The 18,002-nt window shown below is 43.6% G+C and overlaps 1 protein-coding gene and 1 long non-coding RNA gene across 3 annotated transcripts; one reads left to right on the forward strand and one right to left on the reverse strand.

Annotated features, from left to right (window-relative positions):
* Positions 1–202: 202 nt before the first annotated feature.
* ddx43 (DEAD (Asp-Glu-Ala-Asp) box polypeptide 43) lies at positions 203–17,182 on the reverse strand. Its single transcript, XM_084710222.1, has 17 exons — positions 16,769–17,182; positions 16,616–16,671; positions 16,404–16,518; positions 16,121–16,300; positions 15,653–15,734; positions 14,266–14,425; positions 8,355–8,473; positions 8,031–8,141; positions 7,718–7,859; positions 7,550–7,650; positions 7,362–7,449; positions 2,911–3,038; positions 2,494–2,603; positions 2,220–2,358; positions 1,695–1,782; positions 808–990; positions 203–565 (listed from the first exon to the last, which is right to left on the reverse strand). The coding sequence occupies exons 1-16, from the start codon at positions 17,097–17,099 to the stop codon at positions 817–819; spliced, it is 2,124 nt and encodes a 707-aa protein (XP_084566348.1). The 5' UTR covers positions 17,100–17,182; the 3' UTR covers positions 203–565; positions 808–816.
* LOC146268101 (uncharacterized) lies at positions 3,050–6,570 on the forward strand. 2 transcript variants are annotated; one of them, XR_014768921.1, is made up of 3 exons: positions 3,050–3,219; positions 3,671–3,767; positions 3,952–6,570. It is a non-coding gene; the product is annotated as an uncharacterized LOC146268101 (long non-coding RNA). The 2 variants fall into 2 exon arrangements; XR_014768920.1 differs by having other exon boundaries at positions 3,671–6,570.
* Positions 17,183–18,002: the final 820 nt, after the last annotated feature.

Consider the following 18,002-nt stretch of genomic DNA (forward strand, 5'->3'; position numbering starts at 1 on the left):
GGTAGAATCCCAGTTCAGTTTGAAAGCAACTTAAAGAGCAGAAATTAAAGTTTAAAATAGTCAGCAATATCCTTTGTTCGTTTACTTCCATCTGGACAAATTCCCCTTGGAAAAGCAGATGACACTTTCCTTAGTTGTATTGCATTTAAAAGGAGGACGTTTGTGCTCAGTTGGGATTTAGGACAACAAAATGACAAACTGGTTGATTGTATGGTGTTTAATTAATTAAAGAGCTTGAGATCATTGGGTTGTGTAACAGGAATTCAAGCGATTACATGAACAAATGTGTCGACAACAACACGCAGTTTCCCTCCGGTAAGGCACTAAGAGACCATGTGATGACAGCACAAATCATAGAAAGTAAAAATGGTTAGGTATGTAAGGAAATGTGTTTAAATTTGAACTTTTCCCTCAAAGATGATACATGGCAACAGCAACTCGCCAACAAATAAATGGTCTTTGAAACACTCGAAAACAAAACTGCTTGTTATCTATAAAAACACAGCAAACAAAACAAAATTAACACACACAAAAGACCATCAGAGGTTCCAGAAACAGCTTCTTCCTGAAGAAGAAAATTGCATTTAAAGATGATGTACATAAAACACTTCTGTTGAAGCACTTGTCGTTGTTGATTGTATCTAATTGAGCAGGGTGAGTACCCAATACTGCAGTCTTCAAAATAAGTACCTATCCCTTTATTTCACCCATGACCGCAAATGTCAACTGCATTGCACCATGACTGCTCCACGGCTTTGCTGCTATACTCAGTATGGGTATGCCGTGTGTGTGGGAGTGTTGGTGTACCTGACGTGGTTAGAACCTCCAGTTTGACTCTCCTCTGTCTCTCCCTCCTCCTCTCCTTCCTCCTCCGTCTCTCCCTCCTCCTCCTCCTCTCCCTCCTCCTCCTCCTCCTCCTCCGTACATGTCCTTCTCTCTCTTGTGCTTCTCGTATCTCTCTGCCATAAGCACAAGCTCCTCTGGGACGTCCTACACAGCAAAATCACAAAGGTTTTTAGTTCCACTAAGTGGACTTAGTGGAACTAAAGGCCAATATATGCTTCTGCGTTTTTCAAAAAACGAACACATGGGAACGCCCGTGTCTCCGTTGAACGCCCTCTACGAGCTCTCCGTCAGCCCTCGGACAGCCTCTGACACCTTGACGTGCACCTCCTGAATTTTCTAACTGTCCGTCGTAATTTTGGAGAGCTACGGAGACCCCCTTGGCTGTGATTGGTCAGTATTAAGAACCGCTTGCGTCAGGGGCGGGTTGTCGTGATGCACAGGACAAACAGAATCCTTTGACCGCCATTGCTTTAAGTTTTTAGAATTCATATTTCAGCTGAACGGTATGTAAATCATCATCTGAATTAAAATGTGACGAGAAATGGGCAGTGTAGTTGCTGATGATATGCGTATTTTATGGATGAAACGGCTCATTTGTAAATTTGCTCCGACTTCTCGATAGCCTAGGTAAATAAACTCGACGACGACTTACAAAAAAACGTTCCGCCACCTACTCTTCTGGCGGTAAATTGTTTTCAGCACCCACAGCCTCGGGAGAACCATAAACAAAGTCTATCCGTGCGTATCCGTGCACCCGCCCATCCGTAAACGGAGACGCAGAAGCATATTTGGGCCTTAAGTGTTGTGTGTGTCAGAGAGACAGAGCCAGCCCATCACGTGTCCCCTACCTGTCCAGATCGTTCCAGGATGGGGATCAGCTCAGAGGCCATCCTCCAGTCTCCTCTTGTAACCAGGGTGATAGAAGCCCCAGAGCGCCTTTGTGCGTGTGTGTGGGGGGGAGATTGAGTGGAACCATTAACAACTAGCCAGACCAATTAGCAACTAGTCTGGAACCTCTCAGTTCATCTACGGGGTGTAATCAACAAGCCCAGACCGAAATGTCTCTGGATGCAATTGGATACAACCAATCAGAACAATAAAATGTCATCTTGGTTGTTGAGGAAACTGCCTCAACGGCGGTTCTCTTTACAGTCATTGGATCAACGGTTATGATCGGCCAGGCACTTTTCAGAATGGGTGGAAATTTGTTTAAATGGGAGTGGCCAGACCTCTTTAAAAAAACAGCTCACAGAATCATCTGGTTCCCAGGCTAACTAACAACCATACAAAACACAGATAGAGCCACTGCAGACAACTGGAAGGTGTTCAGCAAATACAACTAAGAGGAGATCGACACACAAACACACACCTACCCGGCGCGACCTGTGCGGCCCACGCGATGTACATACTCCTCAATGTTCCGCGGGAAGTCGTAGTTGAAGACGTGGGTAATGTCGTGGACGTCCAGACCTCGGGACGCCAGGTCTGTCGCCACCAGGATGCGGACACGACCTGTTAACACACACGATTGTACAAACGCACACAGTGGGCAACCCCCCTTCCACACACACACACAAACACTCATCTACATATGCTATTGCACCCTCAACCCTCCACCCAAAATCTAAACAGAAGCCAGTTTCATACTCTCTTTGAAGTCCTTCAGGGCCTCCTCCCTGTCACACTGCTCCCTGTCGCCGTGGAGACTCTGCACAGCCAGGCCCCGTAGACACAGATCGCTGGAGAGGTCATCGGCTCTGCCATGTCACACACACAATGAAAAAAACTAACTAAAAACGTGTGTCAACTAATCTTCAGCGCAAACCCATACCAAATTCAAACAATGGGCGTGGCTTTGAGCAGTGGTTAATATGGCAACGGACGGAAAGCACCGTTGAATAACATACTGATGTGACTTTGGAAATCCCCTTCTTGCTTCACCAGTGACAAAATCTGACATACAGCCAAGTAAGATTGCATTTACCTTGCATACATTTCATGAGTCATCTCTAATGAATGGTATTTCTTTAGGGTGTGCTGGCATTGTTTTGGAGAGTGACTCACAGAAGCTTCTTGCCCACAAAGATGAGAACTTTGTCCTCGGGCTCCATGTTGTGGATGAAGTCAAAGACATAGGCCTTCTTCTCCTCCTCCTGGACAAACAGGACTGTCTGATGAACTGTGTTCACCGCCTGGGGAGAGGGGAGGAGAGGGGAAGACACGGTTGGAGTGTGCCAGAGAGACAGAGAGCAACGTTAGTGTCTGTGTTGGAAACTAGGGTTGAAAAGGGGCGGAACATTTCCAGTATATTTCCTGAAACTGGGAAGTTAATCAAGTTAAACTGGGGAACATTGGAAAGTTGGAAACTTCACGGTAATTCAAATTTTGAGTAATTTATACTGTATCATATGCATAAATATTAGTGGTAGGCATAGACTAATCTAGATTTTTAAAAATTAATCTCACTAATCTTGGCGTTTATCTAGATTAAAATGGCTCATTTGAATTCCGCCGAAAGCATTCAGAATATGTGTGCTACCCAAATAATGACTAAAAGTAAGTCTTTGAGAACACGTTTCTCAAGCCAGGTGGCGCATTAGACCAGGGGCTCATCTCCTGTTTCCAAAATGCATCTCAAACAGCTTGAGAAAGCTGTTCTACTATGATAATTGGTGATGAAAATAAATGATGTTCAATAAGATGTACTTGTGTTTATTAAATTAGTTAGCTTGGCTGATAGAGCTGTGCTGACGGGCTTGCCTCGGTGTTACTCAAACATAGTAGTTTGACGACAACTCTTCCCCTCCGCTACATCGCCTGGCAGCCTCGGTGCACGAAGACCCGGTCAAACAAAGACAGGGAGTCTACCTGCGGGAGTCCACCGAGGAAGGCCAACGGGGCCGGATCACCTCTTCTGATAAGTATCACCCTATTTATATTTATATTTTATTCTACCTAGAACTTATTCATAGCCAGCATGTGTTTCCTTTGCATTCCTGTTCATTACACTACCCGTAGACGTAGATATGTGACAAAGTACATACGGTCTACTTCTAACCTTCACTACCTATCCAGATCTTCTCAACCTGCCCTCTCTTTTTTTAGGGCTCTGGAACTGCCAGTCCGCTGTGAACAAGGCAGACTTCATTCCGGCGTTTGCATCTCATGCTTCTCTTCATGCCGTTGCGCTGACAGAGACGTGGATCCGCCCAGAAAGCACTGCAACTCCAGCTGCTCTCTCCGTCAACCACTCCTTCACTCACTCAACCCGCTCAACCGGGCAGGGTGGTGGGACAGGTTTGCTTCTTTGCCCACATATTAAATACACATCCACACCACTATGTTACTGCCAAATCATTTGAACACCATTATGTGATGCTAACTGGTCCTATCAAAGCATGCTTAATTGTTTTTTTATCGCCCACCAGGACCACTAGCCGACTTTGTGGAGGAGCTAGACATGCTCCTCAGTGTCCAGCTCAGTGTTACGGATGTTATTTGTTAAGAACAGTCCACCCTTCGAGCAGCTGAGAGGAGATGGCAAAAAGTCCAAAGACGATCTGGACCTTGATAAGTATCACTCCCTCCTTAAATCCTTCTCTTCTCACATAATTGGTGCTAAAACCCTCTACTTTCCGATCAAAATTGACTGCTTCAAACCCCCACAAACTTTTTTTCTACCTTCTCCACCCTTCTCCCACACCCCCTCCCTCCACCTTGACAGCACACGACTTCTCCTTCTTTGAGAAAAAAGTTGCCAACATTAGCAATCAGTTCGCTAAACCCACCTTTTTCACCCCCTCTCACCCTTCATTACTGACCCAACTAAACGTCTAAACTCTTTCTCTCCCCTGTCCGAGGCAGAGATCTCTGACCTCATTCTCTCTCATCGCTCCACCTCCTGTCCCCTTGATCCTATCCCCTCCCCTTCAAACCATCTCCCCCTCCATCGTAACTTTTCTTCTCCATGTCCTAAACTCCTCTCTTACCTCCGGCACCTTTCCCTCTGCCTTCAAACAGGCCAGAGTTACCCCTCTACTCAAAAAACCCTCCCTTAACCCTGCCGTCCTCCAGAACTACAGACCGTTATTATTACCCCTTCTTTTCAAAAACAATTGAACGTGCTGTATCTAAACAACTGTCAAACTTTCTTAGAACAACCTGCTTGACCCCAACCAATCAGGCTTCAAGACTGGCCAGTCCACAGAGACTGCTCTCCTTTCAGTCACCACTGCCTTCCAGTCTGCCAGAGCGGCTTCCAGGTCATCCGTCATCATTCTACTGGACCTTTCTGCAGCGTTTGGTACGGTTAACCACCAGATTGTGCTCTCCAGACTTTCTGAGATGGGCATCACTGGCACTGCACTCCAGTGGATCTCATCCTACCTGTCGGGAAGATCCTACCAGGTCTCCTGGGGAGGCAAACTGTCAGGCCCTTGCCAGCTCTCCACTGGTCTCTGTCCTTGGACCCCTCTTCTCTCTGTACACCACCTCACTTGGACCAATCATCACCTCCAATGGCTTCTCCTACCACTGCTACGCTGACGACACGCAGCTGTACCCGTCGTTCCCCCCGACCGATCCGGGGATCTCAGCTAGGATTGAGGCCTGCCTTACAGACATCTCCGCCTGGATGACCGAGCACCACCTCCAGCTGAACCTCGCCAAAACAGAACTTCTCATCATCCTGGCTAAACCCTCCATCTCCCACGATCTGTCAAACACCCTGGGATCTGCGACGGTGACCCCTTCATCCTCTGCCAGGAACCTTGGGGTTACCATGGATGACGAGCTCTCCCTCACGGCCCACATTGCTGCTGTCTCCTGGTCGTGTATATTCACCCTCTATAACATCCGGAAGATCAGGAGATACCTGTCTGAGCACTCCCAGCATGTGCAACCCGCCCTCTTCAGAGGATTCAGAACGCAGCCGCCCGCCTGGTCTACAATCTACCCAGACGCTCCCATGTTACCCCGCTCCTCATCTCTCTCCACTGGCTACCCATCAACGCCCGTATCAGATTCAAGACCCTGAAACTGACCTTCCGAGCAGTGAACGGGACTGCACCCGACTACATCAAGTCTTTCCTGTAGCCTTACACCCCCACCCGTCACCTACGGTCTTCTTCAGACAACCGCCTGGTGGTCCCACCGCTCAAGACCGCCCGGTCCAAACGGAAGCTCTTCTCCTGCCTGGCCCCCCAATGGTGGAACCAGCTCCCCACCTCCATCAGGGACACTGTCTCCCCACCTTCGAGAAAAAGGCTCAAGACGCACTTGTTTCGGGAGTACAACGGCACTTAGGAATGCTTGATTGGACCTGATGTTAGTTTCCTCCAGGATCACAATGACTCTTATTGAGAGACTTGTTGCTCTTGTAGGTTAGTTATAACGAAGTTAACTCTTGAACTCTTGTACTCACTGTGAAATATTTTACTGTTGATTGTTCTTCTACAGGTACAGTCTTGCACTTTTTGGGGTTCATGTTGTTTTAATTTGTAACTTGTATAACTGCACAATGTATGCTTCATGTTTTGGCTGCTTGCAATGTTTGGGACGACCTCGTTGTTATGATCAGTGACCTATGCTCTTTTGTAAAGCTCTCTCTTGGAAGTCGCTTTGCATCTACCGCATTAGCTAAGGGATGCTTTGCGTTTAGGTGGTATTTGAGACTGGAAGAACTCCTACAGTAAACTAATTCTGCATAGCACAAGGTGCACACAACCTTTGTCTTGTCAAGGTTTTCATTGGGAAGCTTCTTAAAAATACATTTTCCCCAAACCAGGCGGCTTCATAGCTGCATCCATGTTAGCACGTCACGTTCGATGTGATCATTTCATACACAAGGCATACACACAGGTTTGAAGATTCGTTCTCACCCCCTACAGTGCAATTCAGATAGGTATACATCCACGCTAAAATATCATGGTGAAAGTCATCATAGCTTGCGTAGTATAGACCCAGCTCCCAACCCAACTTTGAGAAATTTTAGATTTTTTTTATCGCCCGATAAGAATCTCACCTTAACACAGCACGTTAACGCCCATAACGGCCCACCACTAATAAATATACATTTTTGTTTGGTAATAATCAGAATTACATTTGATGATTTAGATGTATTTGTGAGTAGGACTTAAAATTGATTATTTTATTGAAAAGAAAATGGATATAGTCCTTGGGCTCAAATGCAGGGGTGTGGCTTCAACAGTCCTGCTGTAGTGTACATTCAATCTGGTTGTTATAACTAAAATTATGCTGCAAGATAGTTTTTCCCAATACATTTAAGTTCCCTGTTATAGGCCAACCTGTGAGGAATTTTGCTCATCTCCAGTTGATTCACCTTAATTCCCATACATTCCCGTTAATTCCAATGGAAAGCTTCCAATAAAATTAACAGAATTTTGCAACCCTTTTGGGAATAGATACAAGTAAATGGAGAGTTTTGGTTGGGTGTGTATAGTGTGAGTGTGTGTGTCTTGAGGAGTAAGATAGTGAATGCTTAGGCCTCCACTCACAGCCAGGTCCAGTGTCCCCACGTATACCATCATGGGGTTCTTGAGGTAAGACTTGGCCAATCGCCTTACACCTGGGGGCCAGGTGGCACTGAAACAGCCAATTGGAGAGAAAAGATCAGGGCATGTACAGGGGCCAATCTATAAGGTAATCTTGTGATAAAGGGCAGGGCGTGGGTACATCCTGGTACCTGGTCATAAACGTTTGTCTGTCTGGACGGATGTCCAGCAGAATCTTCATGATCTGGGGCTCAAAGCCCATGTCCAGCATCCGGTCTGCCTCATCCAGCACCTGGCCAAGGAGAGAGCTGGTAAAACACACACATACGCGCACACTTCATTGCTGGAATGGAGCTCACCAGGTAGGTGATGGAGCGCAGGTTGATAAGCTCGTTCATCTGCAGGTCGTTGAGGCGGCCGGGAGTGGCGATCACTATGTCCACTCCGCCGGCCACCAGCTTGATCTGAGCCCTGCGGTCCCCACCTCCATAGATACAAACACTAGTCCGCAAAAAGGAGGGAGAAACAAGAGACACGAGATCAAAAACACACACTGCTCTCTTGATGTCTGTGCTTTTATCTGTGTGACCAACTGTGTCGGTGAGTGACTGGTGTGAGAGTCGCATGGATGTCGGGCGGTGTGCGTGACAGGCGTGAGGATGTCATTGGCACCTCTTGAAGCCTTTGTAGCTGTACTTGTTACACTCTGCCTCGATCTGCAGGGCCAGCTCTCTGGTGGGGGTCAGCACCAGCATGCCTGGACCATCCTGCCTGTTCCTGTGTCTGGGAGTGTACACACACACACTTCATTTGAAACAAGTCAAACTACCAAGTATAGGTTTATGACGTTTTCAACTGGTAGTCACTTAATTTATAATGGTTGCGATGGAAGTCTTTCCCAACGAGACTAGCGTGCCTGTCCAAATCTCTACAACGCATGTCCGATCTGCTGTCTACAACCATGTACAGGGCTGTGGTGATTGGATGAGGACTTACATGGGCTGACCATCCATGTGGATGAAACCAGGCAGCAGGTAGGCCAGGGTCTTCCCTGTGCCCGTCTGGGCGATGCCGATCAGGTCGTCTCCCTTCAGCGCCACGGGCCACGCCTGGGACTGGCAACACAGGGGGCACAGAAGCCATCAACAGGGGCAGACACACGGCAAGAGAGACATTTTTGGAAGGAGATTTTAAAAAAATGTTTGGAAAGCAACTTTCAGAACGGTGCTTCTAAGTTTGTTTAAATATACCTTCCATTTGTAGCCTGGCTAGACTATTACCACATAGGCTACACATTAAGCGATACATTTTTAACATGGTTTTTGTACCGGGAAAATAGAGGATAGCTACAAATAAATTATTATACTGTTAACTAGGCAGCTATGATCATTATATTGGGGTCATTTAGATTGAGATATCTTATTTAGCATCAGCTTAAATGTTTAATATCACCAACTACCACTATAAATACATATGTAGAAACTCAGTGAGACAATCATGGGCACTGCTCATGCGGCAACCAGTAGCAGGTGTTGTGCGTCTGAGCGTCTTGTTTTTTGTACTTATTGTGTTAATTTGGGATTTTTTGGGGGGAACTCCTAAACGTTAACTGTTTTAACTGTCTTAACTGTTTTGATTGTTGTGCAAGGTCACTAACTATGGAGATCCATTTTTAGTTGGCGATTATCCTCACTCTACATTTTGCTTTGGCCCTTCACCATTCCCAAATCAAAATTCAGTTGTTTTCTCGGGTGTTTCTCTTTGCATCTAATCGCATCCCTCTGCCTTCTATGATACTATCTAATGTGTAGTCTTTAAAAAGTAAAATTGCCGAGTTGCAAGCGAATGTCATTTACGGGAATTTTTTGAAGCCCGTATTATGGCATTGATGGAAACTTGGCTTTGGCTATGCATCTCATTTACAGCAAGTTTTAACAGCAAAAGGGTGTACTACTACTACGTACTAAATATGCTTACCATGAAGGGGTTGAATCATTTGGAGAAGTCCTTATAAGTTGTATTTTCAGTTGAATTTGGGAAAAACACTTCAAGCATTTGTTGTGTTGAGCTATTTCAATTGCCTTTGTTTGATTTGATCATTGCGAACAGCTGAGAGTCTGTACATTTTGACAATAAACCTGGTTATCAATGGGGAATTTTAATTTGATCGCAACTGCCAAAGTAAGTTTGAGAATAGACACACCATAAAAGTTTGCAGATGACACGTCAGTCAGTTTTCTGAAGGGAGGGGATCTTGATCATGGGCTGGTTGCCAATGACTGTGTCATGGTGTAAGGAGTTTCACCTTAAACTGAATTTGTCAAAGACCAATGTAATCCAATAAAAAGACCAGGTTACAAATGATTTATTTGTTATCTTAAAATGGTTAAATTTAAATGTTAATTAGAGCAAAATATTTATTTTTCTAACGAAACAAAGTATTTAGTATAAGCCAATCACGTTTTAGAAATTGAATGACAAACACTTTATGCCAATCAGCTCACTGTGTGATGAGGCTCACTCCCTACGCTCGAGATGAACGAACATGAGCAGGTAGAAAAAGCAGTTGAAACGAAGAGCGAAAGCTGAAATCTGAACGTGAACCAAGAAAAGTGATATACATTTACATTCCATTTTCAGTTGCATGCGAAGATTCATCTTTCCTTGGAAGGGACTGCTTCAAAGACTATTATACTACAGTGTGGTTGGAATCCTTACCGACCACTACTGCACCACATAGTGCAACAAACTGAAGAGTATTTTCATTACAATACTCCACATCAGTCATGTGAATTTCAATGAAAATGGTTGTCATGGTCTAGTCATTTTTGTGCTCTTTGTGAGTATTGTGTTTTTGTGGCATCTAGTTTTTAGTTTATTTGAATTTGGTAAGGAAATCAAATGTATTTGTCAGTTGACAGGACATGTGGCCAGTATCCTTGTTCACAGTAACTATGTACATGTGAATTGTATGGCATGGCAGGACTTAACCCCACTCGCCAAAGGAAGGATCATTTAACATTTTTGTTCTACATTTATAGATATCTGTGCCAGTATTTCATAGATTTGATATAATATTGAAAGATGATATGTATGAAATAAGTTGTAATATCACATGTTTCAGTGCAAGTTTTTACACAGGATTTTTTCAAATACTGCTGTCCATTAGAATGGACAGTGGGTCGAAAACCATGTAATTGAACTCAATTTTCCAGTTATGATGAATGACCTTATTACTATACAAACAGTAAATCAGAACAAGAGAATGAGTTTATAATAAGTTGAAAATATTCCATATGTAGAATATACAGCTGTAGCAGAGAGTCCACAGACAAAGCATGGTACCATCCACACCTTCCCCTACCCCCGACAAGGGAAGGGTCCTTCCCCTTTTGTCCTTATCTCCCAGAGTAGGAGCTTCAAATTCCTGACCCAGCATGGGCACATTGTCAGAACAAAGGGAATTACTTGAAGGAACTTACTTGTGTGGACTTACAAACATTTTCTAAAGGACTACATGGCTCATGGACACTAATTCAAGGACAGTAGTCGATGTGTTAGAATGTGTTTGTCTCATTTACCTAGAACGTTGTTAATTGATGTTTGATTATAACTTCCCTTCAGGTATAGTTAAATCAGTCAATCTTGGTATCAAAATAATTGTATCATACTAACAAAACCAGTTATGAACGTTGTATTGTTATATTCTGAAGTTTGAGCATTCCATGGACATTTGAGATAATGGAACTCAAAACTATCAGCCACTTCACACCTCTGGGCAGGTCCCAGGACAACGCCCAGGTGGAAGTAACTGACCAATGAGAGAGGTCACCTTCACAGGGATGACCCCTGTTCTTTGGGGTATTTAACCCCCAAACGTACAATCACCCCCGCTTGTTCGTAGGATAAACTTGTGGGTGAACGCGTCACTCTCTAACCTATTCCTCTTAACCTCACTGAGCGCCCGGAACTTTGACGAGAGATTCCGATTCTGTTCGTTGGACATAACGAACCATTTGACTCCGTTCTTCCAACCGACAAAAGTAACTGCGATTTGCAATATTTCTTACTTGTGACATATTGGCATGTTGTGATTGAATTGTTGATGTTTGATTGTATTCTACAAATGATTTGACTTAATCATCGTTAGGTCAGTTTCCATTGATCGTCCGTTGTTACTATAGAAGCCTCTTCCTATCTCTACCTCTTCCTCAACTTCTCCCCCTCCCCTCCACACGCGCTCTACGCAACCATTGTGTAGCGCGCTCTCATTAGAATTTAGGCCTACTGTACTGCTTTAGCCCAACTAACCCATAACTTGTCTGGTATGTGTTCACTATAATTACATTCTCTTAAATAAATCATTGTGTATAATACTCGCTTATCTCTCACGTTATATGATCTGCTCTACTTTCATAGAATTTACTACTTAAGATTAGACTGATTATTACGAGTGCTATTATTCGATATTATTAAACAAGGTTTCCTCTGTCCCTTTCACGAATCAGAGGTGGTGCCCCCAAGAACTACTATACTTTATTAGAAATTAAGTATTACTAATCTTAAACGAGCAAACCACGCTACACAGCCCTTGAAGTCTTTGAACTGATCGACAATGGAAATATCTCTGATGTTGACTTTATGGGAAGCGATGAGGAAGTTAGAGATGCTGATAGATTTTCAAGAGTTGGTGAATGTAGAAAGTCAGTGAGGAACAAACGTCATATTGAAAAATAGCCTCAATATTACATTATATATATATAATAGTAATACAAACAAAGTTTAGGGCCTTTACATACTCAGGAACAGTATGGTGACATAACGCACCCTATGTCAATCTGCGATGGTTGACAAGCACTCAATAAATGCTCATATATTGATTACTAACATGTTATGTATGGCTTATGAATGTGTTTTGAAGTTGTTATGCAAGGGCCTTAGACTAAAGTGTTACCAAAAAGCCTATATAGACAGAATGTTTTGTGAATGATTTCAGGGAAAGACAGGGATGAGCCAGAGGTACCATTGGTAGGGGAATACATTGAGATTGAGGCAGTGGAAGGTCAGGATGAGTAAAACAGAGAGGATTAGGAGGAGGCAGATGGAAACCCCTTACTTGAGGATGACCCTCTTGTAAACATCACAAAGAAGAGTGATATTGAGGGGTGTCACACCCCCTTTACCCCAGTAAACACGACAAGGGGAAAGTCCTGCTCCTGAACGCCCTGAGCCACCAACACCATATGACTACTTCAAGCAGTATGTTCCCAGTGAGATGTTCCAGCTGATGACAACAATGACTAACATCTATGCAGAACAAAATGCAGGGGGGTATAAATATGCATCAATATCTGATATTGAAGCCCTTGTCGTTCTACATATGGCAATGGGGGTACTGGGTTTGCCAAGAGTGTGAATGTACTGGTCTTCCAGTATTAATATAGGTTTTTTCCAGGATAGTCTGTCTTGTCACAGATTTTTCCAGCTTCGCTCCAACCTGCATGTGGTGAACAACAATGAGAGGCCTTCTGACAACACTGATGTGTTCTAGAAAGTCAGACCACTCTATTAGTCCATAAGGAAATGCTGTCTAGAGCTACCATTGGATGAATATCTCCATTGATGAGCAAATTGTGCCTTTCAGGGGGAAACTTTGTGTGCTTCAGTACATCAGAGGGAAGCCAGAACCATGGGGAGTCAAGGTGTTTTTCCTCTGCGGCAAAAGTGGCCTTGGTTATGACTTCCTCATCCATCAAGGTGCCACAACAGAACTCTCTGAGCAGAGAAAGATGGTTTTAGGACATCGAGCAGCTGTGGTCACCCACCTGTGCAAGAGAATCCAGACTCCTAACCACAAGCTCTTTTTTGACAACTTCTTCACCACCTACAATGTCCTTGAAGTGTTGGCATAAAAGAAAATCCATGCAGCTGGAACAGCTAGGGTTTGTCGCTTTGCAAAGCCCCCCACTGAAGACAGACAAGAAAATGTCAAAGAAAAGGCGGAGGAGCCACAATGAAGTGAGGATTAGGGATGGAAAGGTGGTTCTAGTGAAGTGGTTTGATAGCCGCTCTGTTGTGCTGGCCTCCAACATTAAAATGGATAACAAAATTAACAATAAAGAGTTCTGATTAAAATAAGTGTTTTTATTGAATCATTTCTGGTTGCATTAAGAATGGAGGAAAAAGTAATTATTATATTTTTCAAAACCTTGGAACACAATTCAGGTCTGAAGGGGTTTTAAAGTGACATTGTTGTTGGTCTTTTGATCAGTTTGGAGGTTAGCAACCATTTTTCGGCGAGCTAGGTTCAAGATCTCTCCGTTTATGTGGTTCCACCAGCCTGCGTAAGCCTTGGAAAGGCTTTGTTTTTTCAGAAACAACTTGACCTTAAGAAAATGTTGTCTGTCTCTGTCTCTCTGTGTGTCTCTCTCAGTACTGTCATTAAACAGACGTTTAAAATAGAAAATATATAAATATAAATATCTTCAAAGAAAATTTTGAATTCCTTCCTCTTTTCATTTCTACAATTTACATTAAATGAAAAAGATACCGAAAGTGCCACTGGAACCAAGGCTATCGTTGGTAGGGTGTTTCCAAAGAGATTATACAGTCGCACATGGTTATGGACTTTTTACATTTTTCATTGGATTTTGTACAGAGAGGACCAATCGAAAGTCACTGTATTGACTGTAAAGTCTTTACAATTTAACAGGTGGGCCAATATTTCATTGCATAAGCACACAGGGTGTGTAAACATTTAGACAGGTATAGAAAGTTCCAAACATTTTGTTCAGTTTATCATTAAGGGTCCTGGTGGAGCTTGTGCTGGCGATGTGCTCATCACCGTCTGATGTGATACACTAACCAGCAGGAGCTTACATAGCAGAACCCGGGCCACCCAACATACCTGGATGGGGGTTGGTTTGGCGAAGCCGACGCGGACAATGTTCTCCATGATTCCGGGATAGTGTAGGAAGGCCTCCAGGAAGGTCTGCACGGGATGGGGGAAGAGACGCTTGTCACCTTCCTCCTTCAGATCGTCAACAAATATGTTGTTATTCTGCTTCCTGTGGGGAGGTAGAGGGGACAGGATTGTCCATGACTGGTATGGTTAACGACACATATGCCAGTCATTTGATCAAAACTAACCATCAAAACTGGATCCTACACTACAATATGATTGTGATCCTAATATGGGCGTCAAACTGAATTGTCCACATTGTTTATTAAAATTGATAAATACAATACAGGTACAAGATACAGATTACAGTCTTAGTCCTCTCTGGATTGTCTTGAATTATAAATATTACAAATATTGGTTGGGAGTTATTACATAATGGCTCAAACTACGTCTCCAGTAGAATGGAAGTTGACACCGTCAGGATATAACGAGTTGAAGACAGGTTAACGGTTAAACCTAACATGGAGGTGGCACACAAAGCCATGGAGGCTTGTTGGCAGTGTACTGCTGACTGTCGGCTAAATATGCAAGTACAGTGTTCTTGTCTTATGCCCGGTGGCATGCTCACCAGATCCATGGCGCCATCGCTTAGTGCAGCTCAACAAGGTTTTCACAGGCAAAACTACACATCCTTGGGTCCTGAGCTATGCACCTGGCATTTCAACTTCACCCTGTGCCCGGTTCTCGAGATGATCAAGCCACAGACATTCAGGGATTCCTGCCTTTATGGTTAGATGGCAGCAAGGTCAAAGGCGCCCTCTATTGGACAATCTTTGCAAAAAAATATCCTCACAAGTGATGTTGTGAGAGTGCATTGCAAGTACTCAACCCTCCTCCTGAAAATGTGAACATCTCCCAAGAAACATATGGGTACGCTTTATATAGTGGGTTCAAGGTGCGCGTGCTTCTTTAGGGCACTTCAGTGTTCTTCAGGGGGAAAAGCACAAGTACATCTGCGGTTAAAAAAAATGTCCTCTTCCCCCATTCCAGTGTTCCTTCTCCACTCGGAGGACGAGCAACTAGAACAGTGAAAGGGCGTCAATTCCTCGCAAAGTCATGACAACTTCATAAAAAAACAGCACAAGTACAACAAAGCACTTCCTCCTCAGCTCACATCATCAGCTGAGTTTATTCCAATATTTCTCCCAAGAAGAGAAATATATCTCATCTCAGTGAGGAAGATAGTATGACTCAGAAAAAGGGGTCTCACTGTGGCTAAGCTAAGGAAACACAGGACTGGACACAGGCCATCAGGTTGGGTGCCAGATGACCATACATTTGTTCTTCTCCCCGCCACTGGAAAATAAAATCCTTGAGGAAACACAGCACTCACCTCCACTCTTTCACTTCCTCTGCAGTGCGTTTGGCTACACTGTCTGCCTCAATGTAGAAGTTCTTCTTCAGGGGTGGGAGGTCTACAGCAGTTGAGAAACAATACCAAAGGATACAGTCAAGACGCATAACATCTAAGCACCACACTGACTAGTTTGCTTCAGGACAGAGCTCCGGAAAATATCACTTGTATACCTTCTTCTGTCAATACGTTGCTAAATGCATCACCCTACATTGTGGGTGGCCATGTTTGTTATGTTTGTTTTGGTACCACATCAGAACACATTATATTGTCAAAGACTGGATGTTGTTGATAATTTCCATCCCCATGAAGTTAGCTTAAGGCTGACACCTCAACCAAAAATGTATGTTACCACTATGGACATTTTTTTTTAAGTTAGTTAAAACTGGTGTCCCCCATTTCCCCTGCCCATGTCCAAGCTCTCGTGAGTGTGTGTACTGTAATTACCCTGCCACTTCATCTGCTCGTATTTCTCCCTGTTCTCTCTCATGGAGTTCCAGTCGATGGCCTGGGGGGGTGGGACGTCAGCTGCCTGCAATGCTGACGCTGACCAGCAGGAGTCATTTCTACCTCCACCTCCACCACCACCACCACGGCCAACTCCATGCTCACCACTCCTTCCAGGGCCTGACAGAGGTCAAACAACCTTCACAAACAGCTGTGAACATGACCAAGCTTGGTTCCTGGTTAACCAATAACAGAAAAGTATACGGTGCCAGTGTAATCTTACCACTGTGGAAGCCAGAGCCGCCTGACACCAGCTCCTCAATCATCTCTTTAGCCTTCTGTTGAACGTCACTGTTCCCAAAGATGAGCACTTCTCCCTCATAGTCCCCTCTGTTAATCTACAAAAATGATCAAAATATGTTAAGCTAGATTTCAGCTAAACATTGTCTCGGGTGATTAAATAAAGCATGTTAGTTTGCTAGCTAGCTACTTCACCTTGATTCTTGCACCAGAACTTTCTTCAAGTTCACGTATTTTGGCTCCGCCGCGACCTGTAATATTGGGTAAGGCATTTAACTGCACGTGACATGTGGTAACATCAATTAACTCTTAATATTGTTAGCTACTTTGCTCGCTGTCTGAACATACCTATTACCCTGCCAATAGAGGAGCTTTCCACTGTAAAAGTTACCGGTGTGGAACCCGACCGGTCAGTCGCTTTACCACACGGACCCGAACCGCGTCCTCTATCAGAATCATGATCCCTTGAGAACATGCGGTCCTTTTGGTACTGAGGACCGTTACGATCTACTGGCGGTCCTCGTGGCGCTCCAATCCCACCGTAATTTCTCACACCAAAACAAATGTTCTCCTTGCCGTTGTTAAAAGATTTACATTCTTTCATAGGTGCTGTGTTCCCAGGTACAGACTTCTTGATTGCGACACCGTCTCCATCATAATCATCCTCCCAGTCCGACATTACAAACGTGGATAATTACCAAGCCAGTTAGAAATCACTCCAAACATCCGGTTACGGTTCTTTCGATTGTTAAATCTATGACCCAAATTCTTATGGCCAATAGAATTTTTAGTTAGGCTACTATTAAAGACCACGACTTAAAAGCACATAAGTATGAAAAAAGAAAAAACCCTTTGAATACAAGTTTTTTTTTTATGTATAAAATAATATAGAATTATGATGGCAGAAAGATTTTCTACAATTCAGTTTTTTTCTTGTGTAAAAATGTAGGTTAGCTAAAAGTCATTGCATGAATTATCACAAAGCTAAGCTAATGAATACATATGGGCTTTGAAAGTAAACATTTATTTATTTTTGTGGAGAGGGGGGAATTCAACATGATTGATATTATTAAGTAGGTTTTATTTATAAATCAATGTTGACCGTTCTTGTTGTAGCCTACTTTAACCCAAACGGAGTCCAATAATCGCAATCCCAGCTAGCCTAAGTATTTTCATATTAATCCACTGTCCGTGTCGTCAAACAAATTTATGAGCAAAACACTACACATAGCCTACCTACACCCTTCATGAAGGGCCCAACCTACAAATGTGTGAATTGAATGAAAAATAAATCTTGAATACAATTTTTCAAATTATTTTTATTCCTCAGTATACCAATTAACGGTACACAAACATGTTTGTACCACTCTGAAGATAATGTGTATTTTGACTTGTGGGGTACATTTGTGGAATTGTTTATATGATGGACTCAAGCAAAGTATAAATATATATAAATTCCAAAATATTCACATGAACACTTTTTTGGAGAGGTGCAGGGGTGATGGTGTCTTTCACAATACTTCCGGGGGAGTTTCCATTTTTGAAGCAGCAGTGAGTTTCGACCCATGAAGATCAGACCTAT

This window comes from Hypomesus nipponensis, chromosome 11, assembly GCF_054491055.1.
Source record: "Hypomesus nipponensis isolate SF chromosome 11, ASM5449105v1, whole genome shotgun sequence".
In the NCBI taxonomy this organism is placed as follows: Eukaryota; Metazoa; Chordata; class Actinopteri; order Osmeriformes; family Osmeridae; genus Hypomesus; species Hypomesus nipponensis.